This window comes from Copidosoma floridanum, unplaced genomic scaffold, assembly GCF_036245765.1.
Source record: "Copidosoma floridanum isolate Cflo_tuat_1 unplaced genomic scaffold, Cflo_Japanese_pri ptg000006l, whole genome shotgun sequence".
NCBI lineage: Eukaryota > Metazoa > Arthropoda > Insecta > Hymenoptera > Encyrtidae > Copidosoma > Copidosoma floridanum.
Window position 1 is genome coordinate 21,047,803 of NW_028321883.1, and position 19,568 is coordinate 21,067,370.

At 45.3% G+C, this 19,568-nt stretch overlaps 1 protein-coding gene across 2 annotated transcripts in view; it reads right to left on the reverse strand.

The window, feature by feature from the left end:
• LOC106639464 (uncharacterized) overlaps positions 1-19,568 on the reverse strand; it is a 378,265-nt gene that overhangs the window by 154,250 nt on the left and 204,447 nt on the right. The window contains exons 4-6 of one of the 2 annotated variants that reach the window (XM_089598472.1): positions 4,340-4,615; positions 2,350-2,866; positions 1,704-2,261 (exon numbers count right to left, since the gene is read on the reverse strand). In XM_089598472.1, the coding sequence (XP_089454598.1) occupies positions 1,704-2,261; positions 2,350-2,866; positions 4,340-4,615 (1,351 nt within the window). Of the gene's footprint in view, positions 1-1,703; positions 2,265-2,349; positions 2,867-4,339; positions 4,616-19,568 lie in introns of both variants that reach the window. The other variant, XM_089598471.1, reaches the window with a different exon arrangement.

A 19,568-nucleotide genomic window follows, 5' to 3' on the forward strand; every position in this document is an offset into this window, starting at 1 on the left:
GTGGAGAGACCGAGAGTGCCCGGCGTGGAATTGATTTTGTGATTTTATTGACGTTTAGTTTTTGTTAATTTTCCGTGCACCTACAAATTCTTGAACGAATGTAGGTCATCGTTCAGTACATCACAAAAGTAAGTGTTGGCGATAAATTCTACTGTAAAAGAGATTGAAGCAGAAAATTTCAAAGTAATTTATTGACAAATTACCATAGAAACTACTATGGCTTGCACGGGGTGGAAGGAAAAATATGCAAAACACAAGTTGTACAAAACTTTTTGCCACCGGAACGTTGATAAACTCTCGATGGGCATCCAAATCGTTCACGGACCCTCGAAAAACCCTTACCCACTTGTCCAGCGTACGAGGAGGAGCATACCCAAAATTCCAACCAGAAAATAAAAACCAACGACCCATTTTACGGGGGACAAAACACGAAGTACTTACACGTACACTCATTTCGTCGAATGTTGTCCGGCTGCCTCACGACGATTTCACGGCCAAGCACGTGCCCTGACTTTTAACAATGACGACGATCGGTTTTGTACTCCATCGGGTAGGGTGAGGGAGAAAAAAAAAATGGTACATCGATTAATCCGCAACGGATGTCTGCTCGCGTGCGTTTTAATTGCTTTCGATGTGAGTGTGTGTGCTTTTTTTTTTATTTCTTCCCGCAAAGTACTGTGGCGAAGGAAAGAAAGGCGGATTCTCGTTATTTCGTCTAGTCAGGAGAACCGAGTCGGCTGGTTTTATGCGAATGCGCAAGTACGAGTGCCCGTACATCTTTTTTTTTTTTTTTTTTGCTCGAAATTTTCGTAAAGCGTGATTAGATCAATAAAGGGATCTTTTGCATATTTTTCAACAATATTTATGGCTTTGAAATAAACATTACCCAGGGTATAAAACAATGAAAAAAGGGAAGTATATCGCTACTTGGAGCCATTTCAGCAACTATATGCGGCTAATGCTCGTTAAAGCACAAGCACCTCCCACATATGTACGTATTATCGTCGAGCAAATTAAATTATCCGCAGCACCGCGTACACCGCAATAAAATAAAAGATACACCCTAATACGCGGCAATTAATCGAAACCCACTCATCTACCCCACGATGTACCCGGTAATTATGTCACTCTCGTGAAAAGTGAAACTCCATAACGGGAAGCGTAAAACAAGCGCTCGGGATTTAATAATGGGATGAAAACGCGTCGCGCGGAGTCGAGTTTTATGATTGCGCCCGCCCCGGGAAAGCCTGTGTGTGCGCACCTTCGCGTCTCCATTGGAAGCCGTGGCCCGCGTCGGGTGATTACTCATATTCGCGGGAAATTGTTACTGCCGCGTTTCGGCGCCACTTTCTTCGTGTCCTATTCTCTTTTGACTTTTGTTACCTATAGTATTCCCACTGGTATGCTGTATACACACGAGCGACCACTCTCCAGTGGAAATCATCACCGAGTAATTATTCTTTTTCGCAACAAGGTAGCCTCGCGAGGGATATCAAGGAACGGCCGAAATATTGACCGCGAGAACGCTCGTCCTCGATAAGCATTAATTTATCGTCGCGCGTATGATAGGAGAAAAGCACGTATACGGGTGACGGGAGAAAGTAAGGATCGGCCACTGCTCCACATATTTTGGTTTCTCATTGTAATTACACCATCATCATCGCGTATGATGAAAAATGAGAGAGAGAGAAAAGGCGACTTACCGAAGCCCATGCGAACCTCCTCTTCGTCGTCGCTGTCGATGTGCTTGATCCCGGCGATCTCGAAGCTCCTGGCCTCGACGGGCTTGCCAGCACCGTTGGCCTGGCACTCGCAGCTCGCCTCGTTCTCGCACTCGCACGCGTCGCCCGCGCACTTGCACCCGAGCAGCGGGTCATCCGTGTCGATGTTGCGGCAGGCGGTGCACGGGAAGGTGAGGTCGTCGACCGACACTCGCTCGATTTTCCGCTCGACCGTGACGAGAAGGGTGTTTATATAGGCCGGGAGCTCGAGGTCCGACACCTCCTCCGGCCGGGAAACGCTGTCGAAGCAACGCTGCTCGCTCGACGGGGCATTGCCGTTCAGCTGGCGGTCCTTGACGATGTGGGTCTGCTCGGGGACGCGGTTGTTGGCCATCGACTCGAGGGCCACGGGGGTGACGAGGTCACGGGGCGCCAGGACGCGGCTGCGCGTCTCGCATCGGCTCGTTTCCTTCCACTTTTCCATGGTTGCCGGGCTGACCACCCGCGTGCCGCGCTTCAGCTTGTTCCGCGTCTCGGAAGCTGCTGGGGACATTTGGATTCGATATATAATACCAACATTGCTGGAGGTGGGGGTGGGGAACAATAACATAAAAGATAATGGGCGTACCGTGAGAGGAGCGGCCTTGGGCCTCCGAGTCGCGGTCAGTGCATCTGCCGGAGCTGGTGGATCTGCGTTCGCGAGCTGCCCTTGCCTCCTCGGCCCAGGCGTCAACGCTCGAGGACGACTTGGACTTGACGACGTCGCAGCCAACGTTGCCCGGCAGCTCGTCGACCTGCTGCCTCGGGGTATTGCCGATGTAGCCCCCGTGTCTTTCCGTGGAGCGGCTCTCGTGGCGCGAGCGGTACTTGAGCTGCTGTTGCTCGTGCTGGGCCCGTCGGTTTGGCCGATAGTGGAGTTCGCCGTGCAACCAGCTGCTGCTGCTGCCACTGCTGGCGGTGGACTCGGTCGTCTGGGTCGACGAGGTGGTCGAGGTGGATGAGGAGGATGAGAAGGCCGAGGCCGCGGAGGACAGGGGGCTGCTCTTCTGGGGGCCAGCCTCGCGCCAGTCCATCAGCTCGTCCTCCCTATCCCAGCCAATGATCCCCGGGGCCCGCATCGACGACGCTCGCCACACCAAGGCTATCTGTTTGAGGTTTATCATCATTTTTTTTTTTTTTTTTTTCTCTATTTTACTTTCTTTAGAATTTGCTTGATTTAGGCCACTTAGTAACGATGAATGAATCATTTTTGAAAATAAAACTGTACGAGTGTCCAATGAAAGAAATATACAGGAATTATCATCACGTCTGTTATATAAAAAAAAAAAAAAAAAAAAAAAAAAAAACTTAAAGCACTTCCAATCACGAATGGTACCGTGAAAGAAATGTACGTATGCTCTCATCGGTTTCGCACCGATCATTGTAATTTCCAACGATCCATTTGCACTTCGAACAAAGCTCGTAAACTACCTGCTCCGATGCGAATGAGATAACACGCGCGACCCCGTAAAACACTCGTTCTGTTCCACTCCCCCTCCCTCCAGACGTGCGCATTCTCGCGACTGCTAATTTTCACCCGCGATCTCATAACTCCTCGCGAGCCGGGCGCGATAAAAATCAACGCTCCGTCTCCTTCTCTCGATGCGCTCTCCCAATTAAAGTAAGAGCGTCGGTGAAGAGGCATACACAGGAGAGAAAAAATGGATGTGTATACGTTCTGTCGACAGTCAACGGGACGTTAGGAACGATTGGAATCTGATCGAAGAAGGGGGGATGGGAAGGGGCAGTGCTCTTCAAAAATATGACCGACAATGATACCAGGAAGTATGGTCGTTTGAGAGAGAGATGGGGATGTATAAATTATTTTTTCTCCGCAGAGTTCAGACTCATTTTTCACGTGCCGGATGCGTTGATATTTTTGTTTCTTTTTTTCTTTTTTTTCTTTTTTTTTCTTTTTTTTTTTTGTTCGCATGCTCTGCCTTTTTGCGCGTCGAGTATGAAATTTACTGTTAGACTGGCGCTATGTGGGTCTTCATTAAAAGTTTTTAAACGTCGGCCCAACTGCTTTTCGTTTTTACAATGAAACATATCGAATGGAACAACTTAATTTACCGTCTTTTGTCATAAAATTAATGTCACTTGGAATTACTTGAACTGTCTATCGAATTTTATTTTTGTCAATTGCACTCTACGGTTTATCATGGCAGAAACAAAAAATTGTGTAAAAATTAATGGTTTTACTATTGTATCGATTTAATAAAAATTATTATTATTTTTATTTTTTTTGCAATTTAATCAGTTGCAATTTTCACATTATTCGAGAAAGGTCACTGGGCATTGTTGTCCCACTGAATAAAAAATGGAAAGAAAAAAAATTGTGCACATCCGTTTGCTACTCAACTTTAGTTATTTTATTCCCGAATTAAACTATTGTTAAGATTCATGACCTGTGATGGAGCTGAAACTAACAGCCAAATCGTAATAGAGAAAAAAACTTCAAATACCTAATTCCACCGTAAGGACCCTTAAGACTCAGGCTAGGTACTTTTCAAACTAAGTAAAACAAGAGATGCCTGTCTAAGTTAAAAAGGTGCACCCAAACTAGAATTTGTCCTTACCTCAACGGAATCCCTCTCTTCGGCGTCAGCGATGGCTTCGTCGGCGATGGCCGGCGTCCGGGTGATTTTCAGCTGCTGAGAGGTGATCGTGGCTGTTGCACCTGTGGTCGACGGTGTCGATGGCGAGGGGAGTATCGGGCTCGCAGCCGCGCTGCGCACGCAAAGGTAGCATTCCCCGAGGCGCAAAGACGAGGCCTCCAATTCGCCGAGCCTGAGGACTAGTCCGTGTCCACCGAGGGTCAGCGGCCAGCCCACGGGCGTCACGAGCTCGTTGCCCTGGAAGAATCATAGAAATTTCTAAGATGATTTATGTGGACCATTGTAACGGTTTTTTTTATTTATTTATTTATTTTTTTTTTTATCATCTCATTGAGGAAAGTCATTTTTGGTTTGTACTCGTGGTATTCAGAAAAGGTTTTGGAGCTGCTGATGCATGTGAAATAACGTGTCTTCAACTCGAAACTTGCAACTTTATTATGCTTATCTCACTGACAACACAACAACAGCCCTTCTGGTGGTGTTGGTGACGTTGGACACTAGTTAGTAGACTCAAAAAGAAATAACCAGAAAATGTTGTAGCATCTCTGATCCTCAAGTATTCATGATAAATGAGTCCTAAATGTAAGAGGTACTACCGATTTCAGGAAAAGAAATCTTGACACCCTGCCCCTCTGGTATATAGTATTAGTACATAACAACAGTAATAAAAGTAGTGTTTATGTGAGACATTTGACCCTGTGGTTCATATAGACTCAGAAAGAAACTTAGAATCATCGATGTACCTCGTATTCCAATGTATATCGTCTTTAGTTTAGTGATACAAGCAAAATAAATGAAAAAATTCATCTGTGGGGACATTGTCGATTGTCATCGTAAGTTATATTGACACGCAAGGGCAAAACGTTGAAAATCAACATATTTAGATTGAAACCGGCGGAGGTGCACCTGCCGTAACAATAATTACACCGCTCGGAGTTTGCCCACAAAAATTCTTGAATTTTTCGGAAGTAACGCACGCGCGCCCAAGCTGATTTCGGCAAGGAGAGGACCAGCCCCGCAATTGGCCCATTATATCAGCCGATCCGATCTTATTATCGTGCATGATCCAATTATGAGGGCCCGATCATCTCGCTACACGCTTTTCGGCGCACGGAATATTTACGACGCCACATATTAAACCGTATGGCGCATCAACGCGGAATCCCGACCGTAAAGTTAAGGATCGTTAAGCCCCACTTTTTTTTGCCCCGAGACGGAGAATGAAGTACGGGGGAGATGATTTATCAAACGATCCGACGATCGTTGAACGCAGTTTTTGAAAAATTGTCGAGTTTCGTGCCTGTACGATCGGTATCGATCTTTCCTTTGAAACATCGCCGTTTCCCAAAGACAAAAGTTTAAAAAAATAACACTTTGGAAAGCACAGTGGAGACTCGCGTAATCCAGCCCCGAGCGAGTGGGACTTTCGCCGGCGTTCGCAAAATTGAGTTAACAAAACCGATAGTCGGGCGCCGAGCAAAACCTCCGACCGGCCGGGCTTTCATTCGAAGTTTCGGACGCACAGGGTGTAAGCTTATGCACGCTGAATCGGATGAAAAAAAGTTTCCGGTGTGTAGGAATGCAAGCCTGTCACTGCGTTGTTCCGAATGCGTATGTAACAGGTCCGAGAGAGCGCGCGCACTCGTGGAATGAACGGAGGTCCCCGTTTGAAAAATCGGCGGGCATCTCTTGCGCGGGTGAAATTCGCAGCGCTTATTTGCAGGCTCTCGATGTGATTTACCGGTTTTAGACTTAGGCACAAGTGAAAATACGTGTTCTCGCTGCTGGCGAGGTAAGAGAAAGACAACGGGGAGTGATTGTTGTTGGTGTTTTTTTTGCTGTTGCTTTTTTCCAAGTTTCTCGAAGGACGGACTCGAGAAAATGCGTTTGCGATCGGTTGGTAGCTCGATCGGGAGGAATATATTTCACGATGGTGCGAGGATCAATGCAATGGAGTATTACTTCTCTTACTCGTAATCATAATGATAATGCAACTATAAAAAAAAAAAAAAAAAAACTCGGTAAGTATCGGTATCGTTGTACTCAAAATAAGATGTAAGATGTAAATTCCCGTAAAACAACGAGTATCCCAATAACTATTCGGCAAGAGGCCATCAATTTAACGTTCTCACGCGCTGTTTCTCGGAAAAGTGTCGGTGTATAAATAGCTCCCCCTTGGGTTCCCCCGAGTATGCATGGGGGAGCTTTAGCGCCTGTTGGAACAAATTTTTCTTGCCAAGCGTTCGGTACTTCTACACGTACTTCTACAGCCGTTCACACAGGAATTTCCAGAGTAATTGGAATTAGAAGCGCACGACGCACTTGAAGAGCCATGCGTGTGCTGCTGTTGCCAGACTACAGACGACGAATAAGTAATTAGGCCGCTGTACAAGCTTATTCGCGTGTACGTATAAACAGCTGATTATTATTAAAAGCCGGTTTGGGGACTCTGTACGCATATACGCGTGAAAATCGCTTTTAAGGGCCAGGAGGTGTATTGTGGTGGGTTTATTTTAGTGGATTTTAGTGGGGAGGACTTTTTCCCTTACAAATTCTAATCAGATTTCCGATTAATGTTCACTACCGATTTTTTTACGTATTGCTCTGCATTTAGAAATATATGGCTCAACACGTCTCACGAGGAAGAAAAACTTGGCAGAAAAAAAAAAAAAGAATCGGTGAAACTGTTAATTGATCCTCAGATCGGATGCAGAACCACCGTGTACTACGCATGGAAACATCGCCCAAGCGATCAGCCCGATGAAAGTCATCCCCAATACACGCGAATCTTCTGAGAGACTCTACATACAGATGGGCGTCCAACTTTCATCCTTGACGTCAAATTAAACGTCATGACACGTGCACTTGTGCACATGCATATCCCACACCGGCGGGATCTCCTTTTCATCGTCACGAGCTGCCGAAATGAAAGCACTGCTGTGCGTATCCGTATGTATACATAATTTTTTTCTTTTTTTTTCAATTTTACTTGAGACAGTTGCGTTTTGTTTGTCCTTTTTTTTGTTTCCATGCTGATGATGGGCTTCTCGATTTTTAGTTTTTGCAAGTCACTGGCTCACGATGAGATTCTGCGCTTACTTTCCAAGGGGAGTTGGCTTCGTGCACTATACGAGCTTCGTTGTTCGTCATTGCATTGTTTTAGAGGAGTTAAAAATCTTACACGCCAGCACACCGTTTGAATCGACTTACGTTCGGGATCAAACAATAACTTGGTTGATTGTCATTTTAAAAACTACCAAGTTTTTTTTTTTAATCAAATTCCCGTGTAAAAAAATCTTGGAAGATCGATACGAATCATGAGACCAAAATTTGGCTGCACGTGTATTCAAAACTATAATGACCCTGTAATCACTAAAAGCAGTTGAGATCGGCAACGCAAGTGGGTATATCTCTTCTGGCATCGCATTGTTTTCAGTAGTAACGACCAAACTTAGTAAGACTGTCCCGAAAAAAAAAAAAAAGAAAAGAAAACCTCGTTTTATCGCGTTTCCCTCCTCCTCTTCTTACACAAAGGCAGCGTATGAATTTCAAAGGAAAAACTAGCGAAAAAAAAAAAAAAAAAACAAAAAACCTATCGAACAACAACAACCCAGCGGTGCACAAAGAAATATCTCTCTCTGAACTTTCTCCGTGGCCCCGCGTTCCATTCTGAAATCGATACATCCAAAGTGGAACCTCTCCCTCCTTATATATGTATATCCTGGAAAATCCATACAAGCCGAATAATAATAACATTCCGCGAATTTACGCTGCAAAGACAAAACAGCAGCAAAGGGGGGGCGCGAGCGCGTTGTACGGTGTCTTATGTAAATACACGGCCGTTAAACGCGCAGGGACAGCGTATAGTGTAATAGTTGGCCGCGTGTATACTTACCAAAGGAAATGCCGAATAAGCGCTAAAACAGCAGCTGGCGGTGTCTACGTGTGCATGTATATAGTGTTGTTGGTAACAGTACAGGTAGTCACACACACACACACACACACAATTGGCTCCATTCAGAGAATGGGTACACAGGAGGAGGAGAAGGCGGTTCAGCTATAGGGCTCGAAGGATAGCTTTTGTGGGTTATCAGTAGCGAGAAAACCGAACGCCAACACAATGGGCCGCTCGGGCGTACGGAGATAAAGTCCGCAGCGAAGCGCTTAGCCCATACCTAACTGTAAAGCGCTGCTGCTGCTCCCCTCGGGTGGCTTAAAGGGTGCTTTTGTCTCTCTTTCTCTTTTTTTTTTGTTTTTTTTTTTTTTGCTTTGCCTCCTCCGAAAGACGATTAGCATTTCAATTTACTACATAATAGTGCCGTATCCCGAGTTTTGTTTCCGTCGTTATTGGGTGTGCATGTGTGTACTTGCAGGCGAGCGCTGAATTCAATTTGAAGCTCCACATTAGGGCGAATGTATGCTCGCGCGCGGCGCTTTTGCTCCCTTCCTCTCTCTCTCTTTCTCGCACCCGACAACGTAATTGAATTTCGTGAAGTATCACGCGTTCGTGCGCTTTAACTCGCGACGTGAGTTACGGGGGAGTGTAATATGAGGGAAGGGGGTGAGTCTTAGACGTCTTTTTTTCCGAGACAAGACTACATGTCGAGGTAACTCATTGTACCAGAGGTGTCAGAGGTAACGCTCGCACGAGTACAACCCGATTGGTATGGTCACTGCTCGGGTGGAAATTGTCGTTCCGAGTGTCTCGACGATAACCCCCCGTGAGCTCCGATCTTTACTCTTTCTCGTTACATATCGTCCTCTCTTCGCTATGGTACACAGATATGTTACAGTTACGAATGGATTCCTTTCATCCCGGACACTCTACCTCGGCCACCACAATTTGTCAAACACATGTAAGCATCGAGCTTCAAGGAATCAATACACAATATATTGTACCTCTTGTGAACGGGGAAAGTGACGAAACTTCACGTTGACGTATCGGTATTTTATCGAAGCCAAAAAGAAAAAAAAAAGAAAAAAAAATCCATACCAACATTGTACGCGCTAATATAATTACAGTAAGAGTCGGGAAGAGGGGGTGGTAGCGTTAAATCGCGAAGAACAATCAGTACAACAGAAGAGAGCCAACGGACTTGACGCTCTCGCGGATAAGAAGAGAGAAAAAAAAAAAAGAAAAGAAAGCCCCACGCGCGTCAAGGTCCGCGCTTATTGTTTAAGAACGTGACGGAGGGGGTCAGTCCCTCATTTTTACACACACACACACACAAGCTCGTACAAAATATACAGTGTGCACACATCATATTGTATATGTGAGCGATGGCTCGAAAGAGAGTACGAGGGAGAGAGGAGCGTTCGCTGCAGAGGTCACTGACTCTCTCATCTACGAAGCGGATTTAATTGCGTCGCTGCTATCGTTAATCAACTTGCCTCTTGGCAGTCGGCGTGCATATATTATTATACACGTCCAACGCGCTGGAGATGCACGAGGCCTATTTGGCAGCAGGGGGAGGAGGAGGGGGGTAAGCTCGACTCGCATCGGAAATATTATCATTGTTGTTATTATATTCATCCCTCATCGTGCATGTTATTACCGCATCCCGGATAGGCGTGCGCTTTCCTCATTACACGAGCTGAGGGGGGACGAGGGGATCGATATAGAGTCCCTCGAGGAGTCGTTTTAGCGTGGTGGACGAAAATTATTCGCTGAGACGTTTCGTTTCAACGATTAAGCGTCCCAAGTGAGGCAAAGAAGGGGAAGATGTATAGTATGGCAACAAGGATCGACCGAAAATACTGTTAAAACGCCCAACAATCCTTTTTAAAGGAATAACGTAACCAGTGATGGCGGTGAACAACTTGGTACAAGCCACTGTTGGTGTTTTACCACTTGTACGACACAATCACCGAGAGAATCACGTCATAACTATATAATGTATATGCATCTCAATCCCAGTTTGCGGGAAGAGGGCTGCTTAGTCCATCCACCTCCCCTGTTGAGTAACCCTCGCTCAACTAATCATCGTATATATGCGTAAAATTACATCGGGCACTCGTTAATCGGCAGATGGCAAACGCGCTTTCAATTCCGGACTATCGCGAGTATCGTAGCCTCGCGCGCGCAATCTCCGATCGCAGGTAATGTCCTTTTGGCGCAACAATTACAGGGGGTTTATTTTCGCGCACAATGTACGAGTGCATGGAAACGAGAAAACCATCCGTGGTGCGTATGTTATGTGTATGCAAAAGTAGCCGGATTTAATTGGCTCGCGCCCGCGCGGGTAGCGCGCCGAGGGAGTGGAAAAATAAAGGGAGACGATAGCGCCAATAATAAGAAGCCGATCGCGCCCGTCGCTCGTTAAAGCTGTATAGCCGGCGCGCGGTGTTTCCTTTGGGTTGCGCGAGAGCGCATGCTAATTTTAATGGGGCGAGTCCGATGGGTTTTCTCGCGCCTCGACGGACCGTGCGTACATTCACAACGATCGCGCCGAGGAAATCGATTTCACGGAAATTCCGATGCCACCGAGGGGCATATTGTTTTTTTGCCGTTGCTGCTTCTGTTGTTTCTTGAATGAGGAGACGCAGGGGATTAACGATGCCGAGGGGTTTGGATGCTTTTTTTTTCATCAAGATTCGCGTGCACTCCAAGCCTGCGGACGATTCGTGTTAGAAATGCAACGGATAGATTTTTACTCCGAATCCTCGGGGTTGACGTAAAATCTTCAAAGGCAATGAAAAAGCTATTGACCTCTTGGTTCGCAAACAATCGAAAGGAAACCCTCGGTCACCGAGAGAATTCCCAAGGCATTTCTTTCAATATATATATACATTAATTAAAATAAAGTTCTCGGAACGAGCTGCGAGATCAGAAGAATAGAATTCAATTTTCTGATGAAACGAGAAAGATAAGCTGTATGCGTATACACATGAGGCTATTATAATCTACGTGTGTATATATAATATACGGCATGAAGGGACAATTACAGCTCGCAGGCTTGCACAACTCCAAAGTGCAAATTTAATTTGTCCACGACTTGTTATTTCTTTATCTTTTTCCTTTCGACCGTAAAATCGGTATTGCATACTTTTTATTATATCTAAAGGTATATATGGTGAGAGCATTTTTATGGCGTGTGCTCTTTCAAGAGAATTCAATTAGACACCTGTTTTTTCGCTCTTTATTATTGTGACTTGATTTCGATTGGATACGACAAAGGACATTGAGACGGACACGTGTCGTATTAACATGTCCGTACCATTAACGGAGAGAGAAAATGAGTTGGCTTGTCGTGCGGTGGTGTTTCGAAATGTTAAATCCTGCTATTCTTTGCTTCTGATCAGGGCGAGAAAAATGACCTCTAATTTTTCCGATCCCCCTCGAAATGGATACATGTGTGCAGATCAACAATGAGCCGATTTTTCATTTTACACATTCCTCAAATGCCAACGTCTTCGCTATCTCACCCTTCGGCAATCCAATAATGCAAGTAGACAACATTTGTCTCAATGGCCACGTCTTTTTATCAGATGCATACAGATAGCGCAGCTGTAAAAAAAATACCCTACTTGATATATATTGTGTATACCTACGTCCAAGCCTCAATTATTCCCTCCCGAGTACAGAGGCGTGTATGGACAGTTGCACGCGCGACCAACGGACTCTTATAATTGTCGTTCTCACGGGCGTTAATTGCATCCCGATCGTTATCCCATTGGCAAGGTGAACTCGCGGGTGGGAAATATTGCCCATTGACTACGTTGTCATACATTCATGTACGTCTCGATCGGATCAAAGAGATTTCTTTTTTTTTTTCAGCTTCAGGTATTCACCCTCCAATTCATCACTGATGAAAAATAACCACACATCGACTACCTTGGAAAAAAAAAAAAAAAAAAAAGGTAGACATTTTTCATCTGTATCGGTCTGACGTGCGAAAATGGCCACTCAACAATGGTCCCGGGTAATCATTCATCCACCGATTGATGGTTCGAAGGGACGTGTGGGGGGCGCCGGGGGAGGCTCTCGACAAGCTTGATTTCAAAAACGCATTCCGCAGCTCCGATCGGCAGTTCCCACGTGTACAGTTGTTGTTTATTTTTTTCCTCACTCGAAAAATAAATATAAAATTCACGAAAATCTTTCCTCCGCGGGGAAAAAATCCGTAAACATAGCTGCGACGTGTACAGGCACTTATGCGAGCGTTACAGTCCATACATATCCCGAGAGTCTCGCCAACACATCGGAGCATATATAGGGTCCCGATAAAGCAGTTTGGTATAGGTGACTCGAGAGCGCATCCCGTTAAAAGGGCCTATCCCTGCAGCAGCCAACTAGAGTCGAAAAAAGGGGGCCCAAGCGGAGGAGGAAAAATGTCCGGAAAACACGAGGTAACACAAGAGCGAGGATTCCAAGGGGACGAGCAGGGGAGAAGCCGGAAGATTATTATGCGGCAGAGAGAGCGCGGTGTTCCGGGTTCGATTGCTGCCACCACCGCCTTACCGTTTCCACTTGCGGCTGTACGCGGGGATAGAAGGAGAGAGAGAGAGAGAGATGCATCTGGCCTGTTATACTATACGGGACCGAGCCGGGAGTGTCGCCGATAAGCAGCAGCTGGTTTCTTCCTCCTCCTCCTCCTCCTGCTCTCCGGTATGGCGTTTGACTCGCTTGTTTCGCTTCACTTTTTGCACCGCGCGCTTTTTCGCATTCCTATTTGCAACATGGGAGGGGGAGGGGAGCGCAGCTGCCTCTGTTACACCGGAGATTACGCGCTTGCGGTGCCAAAGGCCTCTCCATGCCGCTCTTTTTCCGGGCTCTCGGATGTTGGCTTGATTTTCAATAAAATTTTCTCGCCATGTTCTTCTTTTTCCCTTGCGTGTTTACGTCGCTCCTTATCGCGCGCACAAAGTGAGAATTCACGGGACAAGCTGGGAGTAATTTTATGTGCCACCGCATGAAATTGCGTCTGGGAAATTTTTCGAGTGCTCGACTCGGAGGATGATGATTGTCCGAAGAGGCGAAACTGTGTCGTAAAATGGAGGACCGCTCGAATCGGCGATTAAAGTAAAGGGAATATCCCTCTAAAAATGACAATACAATAGGAAACCAATGTACGAACGCCTTTTAAGTACAAAAGTGGGCTTGAAATGAAACTACCTGGAATGAGTACCATCAAGGTAAGTCCCAACCCCTGTAGGTGTCAAAAAATGTTGGAAGGGTTTGTAAAAAAGAGTCCTATACATATATGTATATCCTATACATATTTTTTTAAAACAAATGTACATGAAAAACTATTTTCAAGAGAAACTGGGGTCCCCCTTTTGGCGTAATTTTTACTCCAGTCTTCCCACTCAACGCAATTGCATGACAATTTTTTAAGTAAACCACATGTTTTTGTGCGGTAAATTCAATTAAAACCATACAGTTTGACCATTCAACAGTATCTCCGTACTCACTTTCCAGAGACTCTCGGTTTCATCCAAGCCACACGTATGTGTTTACGCGCACACGTATACATATTACGCTCACTTGACCGGCTCGATCAAAGTGCTAATCCGCTAATTCGTGTGCGGAGCGCGGCTCGAGCTCGCAATAAAAGCCGCTCGGTGCCTTCCTTGCGCGCTCGTCAATCAGCCCGGCCGTACATTACAATATATGTATATACCTTATACTGTCGACGACGAGCACGTGTACCTGCAACAAAACAGATGATATCGCTCGCCTAATCCGGAATATACATCTACGGAGAGCGAGTCCATTTCTTCGCTCGGCTAAATCTGCAATGTCGCTTATTATTGTATATACCACCATCGGCCGGACTAACCCGTTCCCAAGGACACGCGCACACACGTACGTGCACGTATACGTGTACACATGGAGAGGGAGATGATAGCCGCACAGCCACGCCGACGGGCATCTCTCGACGGATACGAGAAGGGCATGTGGATATTTATATATATGCATACACACCGTACTGAATATGGTTTATTTTCCGAAAGCCGGGCGATTCGAAGCGAGTCTTTTCTTTCTCTCCGCGCCAATCGTAATTTCGATTCCTTCGAGGGGTTGACTCCCCCCTCGGCCCCAATAACCCGGCACTTGCACGTGTGGCTCCCGTATTTTCGCTGCATGAAAAAAAAAAATACAACCAAAGGATGTTACGTATTATACTGACGTATGTTGTTTTATCGCGGAGCATCGCTCGTTCGGTTAGAAATAATTGGACGCGAGCTTGCGCGCCTCCGACATCTGTGCACCACTCAGTCGTGTGTGATTCCTTCGTCTTTGCGCTTCGCTGTTACATCTTTTTTTATTTTATTTTTTTGTTTTATTTATTAATTTTTTTTTTTTTCTTTAATAACACCCGAAGGTGTGAAAAAAACGCGGGCTCCAAAACGCTCGAACCCTCTTGTATGTCATATACTTATAATCAATCACCAAAATTTCCTCCGAAAACCCGGACCAGATCTCGCGTTGCCCCGGCCGAAATGAAAGAACCAATTCCCAGGAAGGTTACACACACACACACACACACACACACACACACACACACACACACAAATCGATTAGATCGCATCTCCTCTCCCGATCGGTCCCCCCCTCGCACGCACGCAACGCGCCAGCCGGTGGCCTTTTAAATTTATTAACACGCGTGCGACCCATCATTCCCGGCCAGCCCCGAAATAACACTCCCTCGGTTTGAAATCCTCGATGGTCCAAGTGCCATTACTTACGCAGCGTTGCGTTGTTGTGCATCCGCAACCGCCTCCTTGCCGATCTCTCAGCACGGACCCACGTAATCACAGCTCCCGCAACACTTCTCCCTCTCCCCGGCAATAAGTGTTACCAAAAGGCACCGATCGTCCAACGAGAGGATATTCAATTGGTCGTCGCGTTGAGCACACACGCGCTCCATGTGCCATCACGACCGATCGAAATGCCGGGTGTGCATGTGGGTCAGACCCGCGAAATGATCGACGAAACAGCAGCTTCCTTTGTAGTTAGCATCGGTGCGGCGACTCCATATAGAATTAGCGCCTTGGCGAGAGGCGCGTCATTACGATGTACCGTTTTCCGCCTTCGGCCCTTGTTTGGAGAAAGCAAACGCTCTTATCGCCCGCTACAAAGTTTTTGCGCAAAACAAGAAGATGCATTGGGTGTGTACACGTGGAGCAAATTTTATATACGTGCCAAAGACTGCTGCTGCTGGAGGTGATGCCTCGCGTGAGAAGCTGTTTTACGTCTCGGAAGTGTGTGTTGGTGATGGCAAGTATACGTGTTTGCACATCGAAATTGAGAGCGATTACGTAAAGTGATTTGTGGGTGGAGCTCAATTGCCATCATTACATGGGTGTATATGCACTGCAGATTGAAAACTTGTCAACAACGCAAGAAAAACGTGGGAGTGAGTTGAAAATACGTACTGTCAACTGCAGATGCAAGCACTGGACAATCGACTCTGAAGTTGTGTCGAATTTTGCGTGATACGTTTCCATTACCCGAAGAACCATAACGTGTAATTTACGCGTCCATACCTTTGTTGTTTTCCTGCGGAAAACCAGCTGAAACGATGGTCAATGCAATGCACAGAGATCAAGTCATTCTCCGTTAAAAGCATTGCGTTGGAGAAAAGATTGATTTTCCAAAGGAATAGAGAAGGAAGAAAACATCAGTGCCAAAGCCACACGAATCGCAGAGCTAAAGGCAGAGAGGAAAAAAGCTACCTCCTGCCATAACTCTATGTTTCTGAGCGCATGACCACTGCATGACTTCCAGGGGCAGCGACTCACAGCTCGTAAAAGCCCAGACTCGATTATCACCTTTTCTCGCGGGCAGCCGTGCAAATCAGCCTTGGTGCATCTTTAACTTCTCCCTCCCCCGTGACAGCTGGCCGCTTCTTTTTCCCTCCTCGACCATCGAAACTTGTGTAAGTACACACTTTGCGAGGGAGAGAGAGGAGGGACGGCGCTGGGGCGTAAATCTCGGCCGGATGGATTGTGCCTTTTCAATCGTCTCGACAAAGTGGACGACTCCCTCCGCAGCCGTAAATCAACTGGTCGATACTTCTGCCCCACCCGAGCTTGTCTTGCATTTTGTTCGCGTTCTTTTTTTTTTTCTTCTTATCTTCATGTTTTCTGATACGTAAAGTCGAAAGTATGTACGTCCTCTGCGTAATACATCGAAATCCGCCAAATTTACGATTCAAGGTCAGTGTAGGGCGACCCACATGATTCGACGACAGTGCATATGATGTACACGAGCGGCTTACTTTGGAAACCCTCGGCTCCGAATGTATATATTCCCAGCTGGTACGAGGCACTTGACAAATTCCTTCAACGCGTGCACCTCGTGAGACGTGGTTTCTCTCGAAATTGAGTGCAAAAGGAGGGGAAAAAAAAAAAAAGTAAGCCGTAACTCTCTTCCAATCGACTCCCGAATAAATTAGTTATAACTCGGCACATCAGCGTCGCCGTAATAACGACGTAACTGTGTATATGTACGAAGAGAAAGGAGATAGCCCAAGGAAAACGAAACTTTGGAGGAAAAAAAAAAAGGGAGGGAGAGAAGATGATCATCATTATCGGTGTGGGCCACAGAGTTTCGGAAAGATGGCTCGTGCGCTTACTTATTACTTATAAGGGAGCGTGTAATCGTTTTTGCATAATTTGCCCGCCGCCGTCGTTGTTGGCTGGCATACTTTTCTACTTACTTTTCTCGCCCGTGTGACCTCCTCTCTGCCTTTTTTTGGATCGAAGGATAAAATGGCCCTTTGCTCTTGGGCTCGTGTACTTGTAGGTACACAAGATAAAAAAAATAAATTTAAAAAAAGTATAAGAAATAATCATGCAATCTTGTAACGGCACCTCGTCTTGTAAGATCGATGTTACTGCAGTTTCATATTTTTCATGGATTACCTATCAGTGGTGGTATTAAACGCATTGCAGAAATCATAAAAACTGGTGGGATGACAAGTACCTACTTAGCAGTGGGATGAAAAAAAAATTCCCTTTCGTAAGTGACGAAAAAGAATTTGTATTTTATACTTACTGCGAGAATCAACAGTGCGATTTCCATGCCCATCAACAGTGAATGCTCTAAATATTCTTCTTTTTATTTTTTCTTTTTTACCATTGTTACAATTTCCAAGCAGATAAACGTGCATCTTATTGGATCATCCAATCGATCACTCGTTATCACGAAACCACCAAGAAATAGGTGCTATATATACACTACGAGCACAATATATATACACTAAATGGCCCTCATGTCAATTGCAAAACAAAACAAAGCCGTAGCAATTACAAAAGCCATCCGTAATAGCAAGGAGGAGTAATTCCCTGTATTAATAACTGTTACGAAATGTCAATGTAACGGTGTATAGTTAACTCGCGGAGTGCACGCAAAGCCGGGAGAGAAAAAGGGGGGGGGGAATTTTGAATTAAAATGTTTGAAATTTCGCGTGGCGTGTCCGAAGTTGCCGCAGGTGTTCCGCCAAAAACGCCTGCTTGTGATTTTTTTTTTTTTTTTTTTTTTTTGTTTCAACTTCATTCTCTCTCTTTCTCTGCTCTCGCGTGTACGCGCATGCATGTTTGGGTATTAAGTTTCACGTGCGGGCGCATTTTTCATTTATTCCAAACTGAAAAAGAATTTGTCTTTTGACGTTATAACTGCAGCTGACGGAAGGGTCTGTGTGTATATATCTACGTGTCACCGTATATCGGAGTTGCTGCATCTCCACGTAAAAGTTAATGAAAGTGTCGTTTGGCGAACATTGGATTTTAATCGATTTTCGTTGGGAAACCTTTTTTTTTCAGTGACCGGATGCACCGGGCAGTATCCACGTCAAGCTCGTGCTTAAATGTTCAATACGAGGTAAAGGTAAGCATCCTTTGGCACAGAACAGCAATTCATCCTGAAAATTAGACGTGGTGAGTTTTAGAGAAACATTGTTAACTCACATCAGAAAAGGGAAGTTGTAATCTTTAGAAAAAACTACTTTTAAACGAGACTGTACTTGTGCCCACTTATTTTTTTTTTTTCATCGTGTAACGATTAAAATTCAACCACGAAGCCACGGTACAGAGCAGGTGTTGAGATCTCGCGAGTAATGATGATTTTTCTGTTTATCTTTTTTGTCAGTGAAAAGTAATCAATTAGCCCTCGATTTGTATCCACGTGCTGGAATCAATTTAACATTCAAAGTGGAGAGCACATAAAAAAAAAAAAACCAGAGCTTGTAATCGTGAAAGTCCCTTTACTCAAATGAGATCGGCGGTATTTTAAATTGATAAGACCCGCGTGCGCAGCACCGACTCGTGAGCATAATAAACCAAAGCCGCTGTCAGACCTCCAATAAATCTACATCCACGCCGTGTATACGAATGTAAGAGAGAAAAAAAAATGCTGTTCTCTCCCAATAACCTGCAGGGTATGTATGCGATATTTGACACGAAACTTGGGGAAAAAAAAATCCCAAAGACTTACGGTTCATTTTATCGAAATCGAATAATCGTGGCTCGTGGAGGAAGGGAAAAAGCCCGGTCCTCTGCCGAAGAAGTCTGTATGTACAGGTATGTGGCGGAAGTCAAAGGCCAGGGGAGAAAAAAATTTCAACGGTGCTATCGAATTAGTACGATCGAGGGGGATCGAGATGTATACGTACATGTGTATACGTATTTTCAATGAACCGGCTCTCTCGGTCAAGGAGACCGCGACGCGTCACCTATAATTCATTCCCGGCTGGATATCGCTTCGATGCACTTTGCTGCAGGAATATGGACTTTCTTTCGTGTTTTTCTTTTTTTTTTTTTTTTTTCCCCCTTCGAGGGAGAAAGATGAGACTGGTTCTCGATTAAAGGTGAATTTTCGGGCTCTTGCATTGGATGTTAACGAAATTCGCTGGAGTAGCTATACCGTCTGGTTTCATGATAATCAAAATTTGAGAGAATTTTCAATCACGTGTGATTAATACAATATCTTCCGAGTAAAACCTCAATATCTATAGTTGTAATAATTTTCATTTTGAAAATGACAGCTAAAATAAAATAAAAAATAAAATAAAATAAAACAAAACCTAAAGTTTATATGAAGGAGTGATCTGTTACCAACTCAGATGCAGCCATGTATACACAGAGAGAGTAAGGAAAGAACGACAAGTGGACGCACGGGAGCGCAAATTGCACCCTTGAGAGAAGATCCGTCCGAGGAAAACGTCCTCCTCCGGTGCATTGC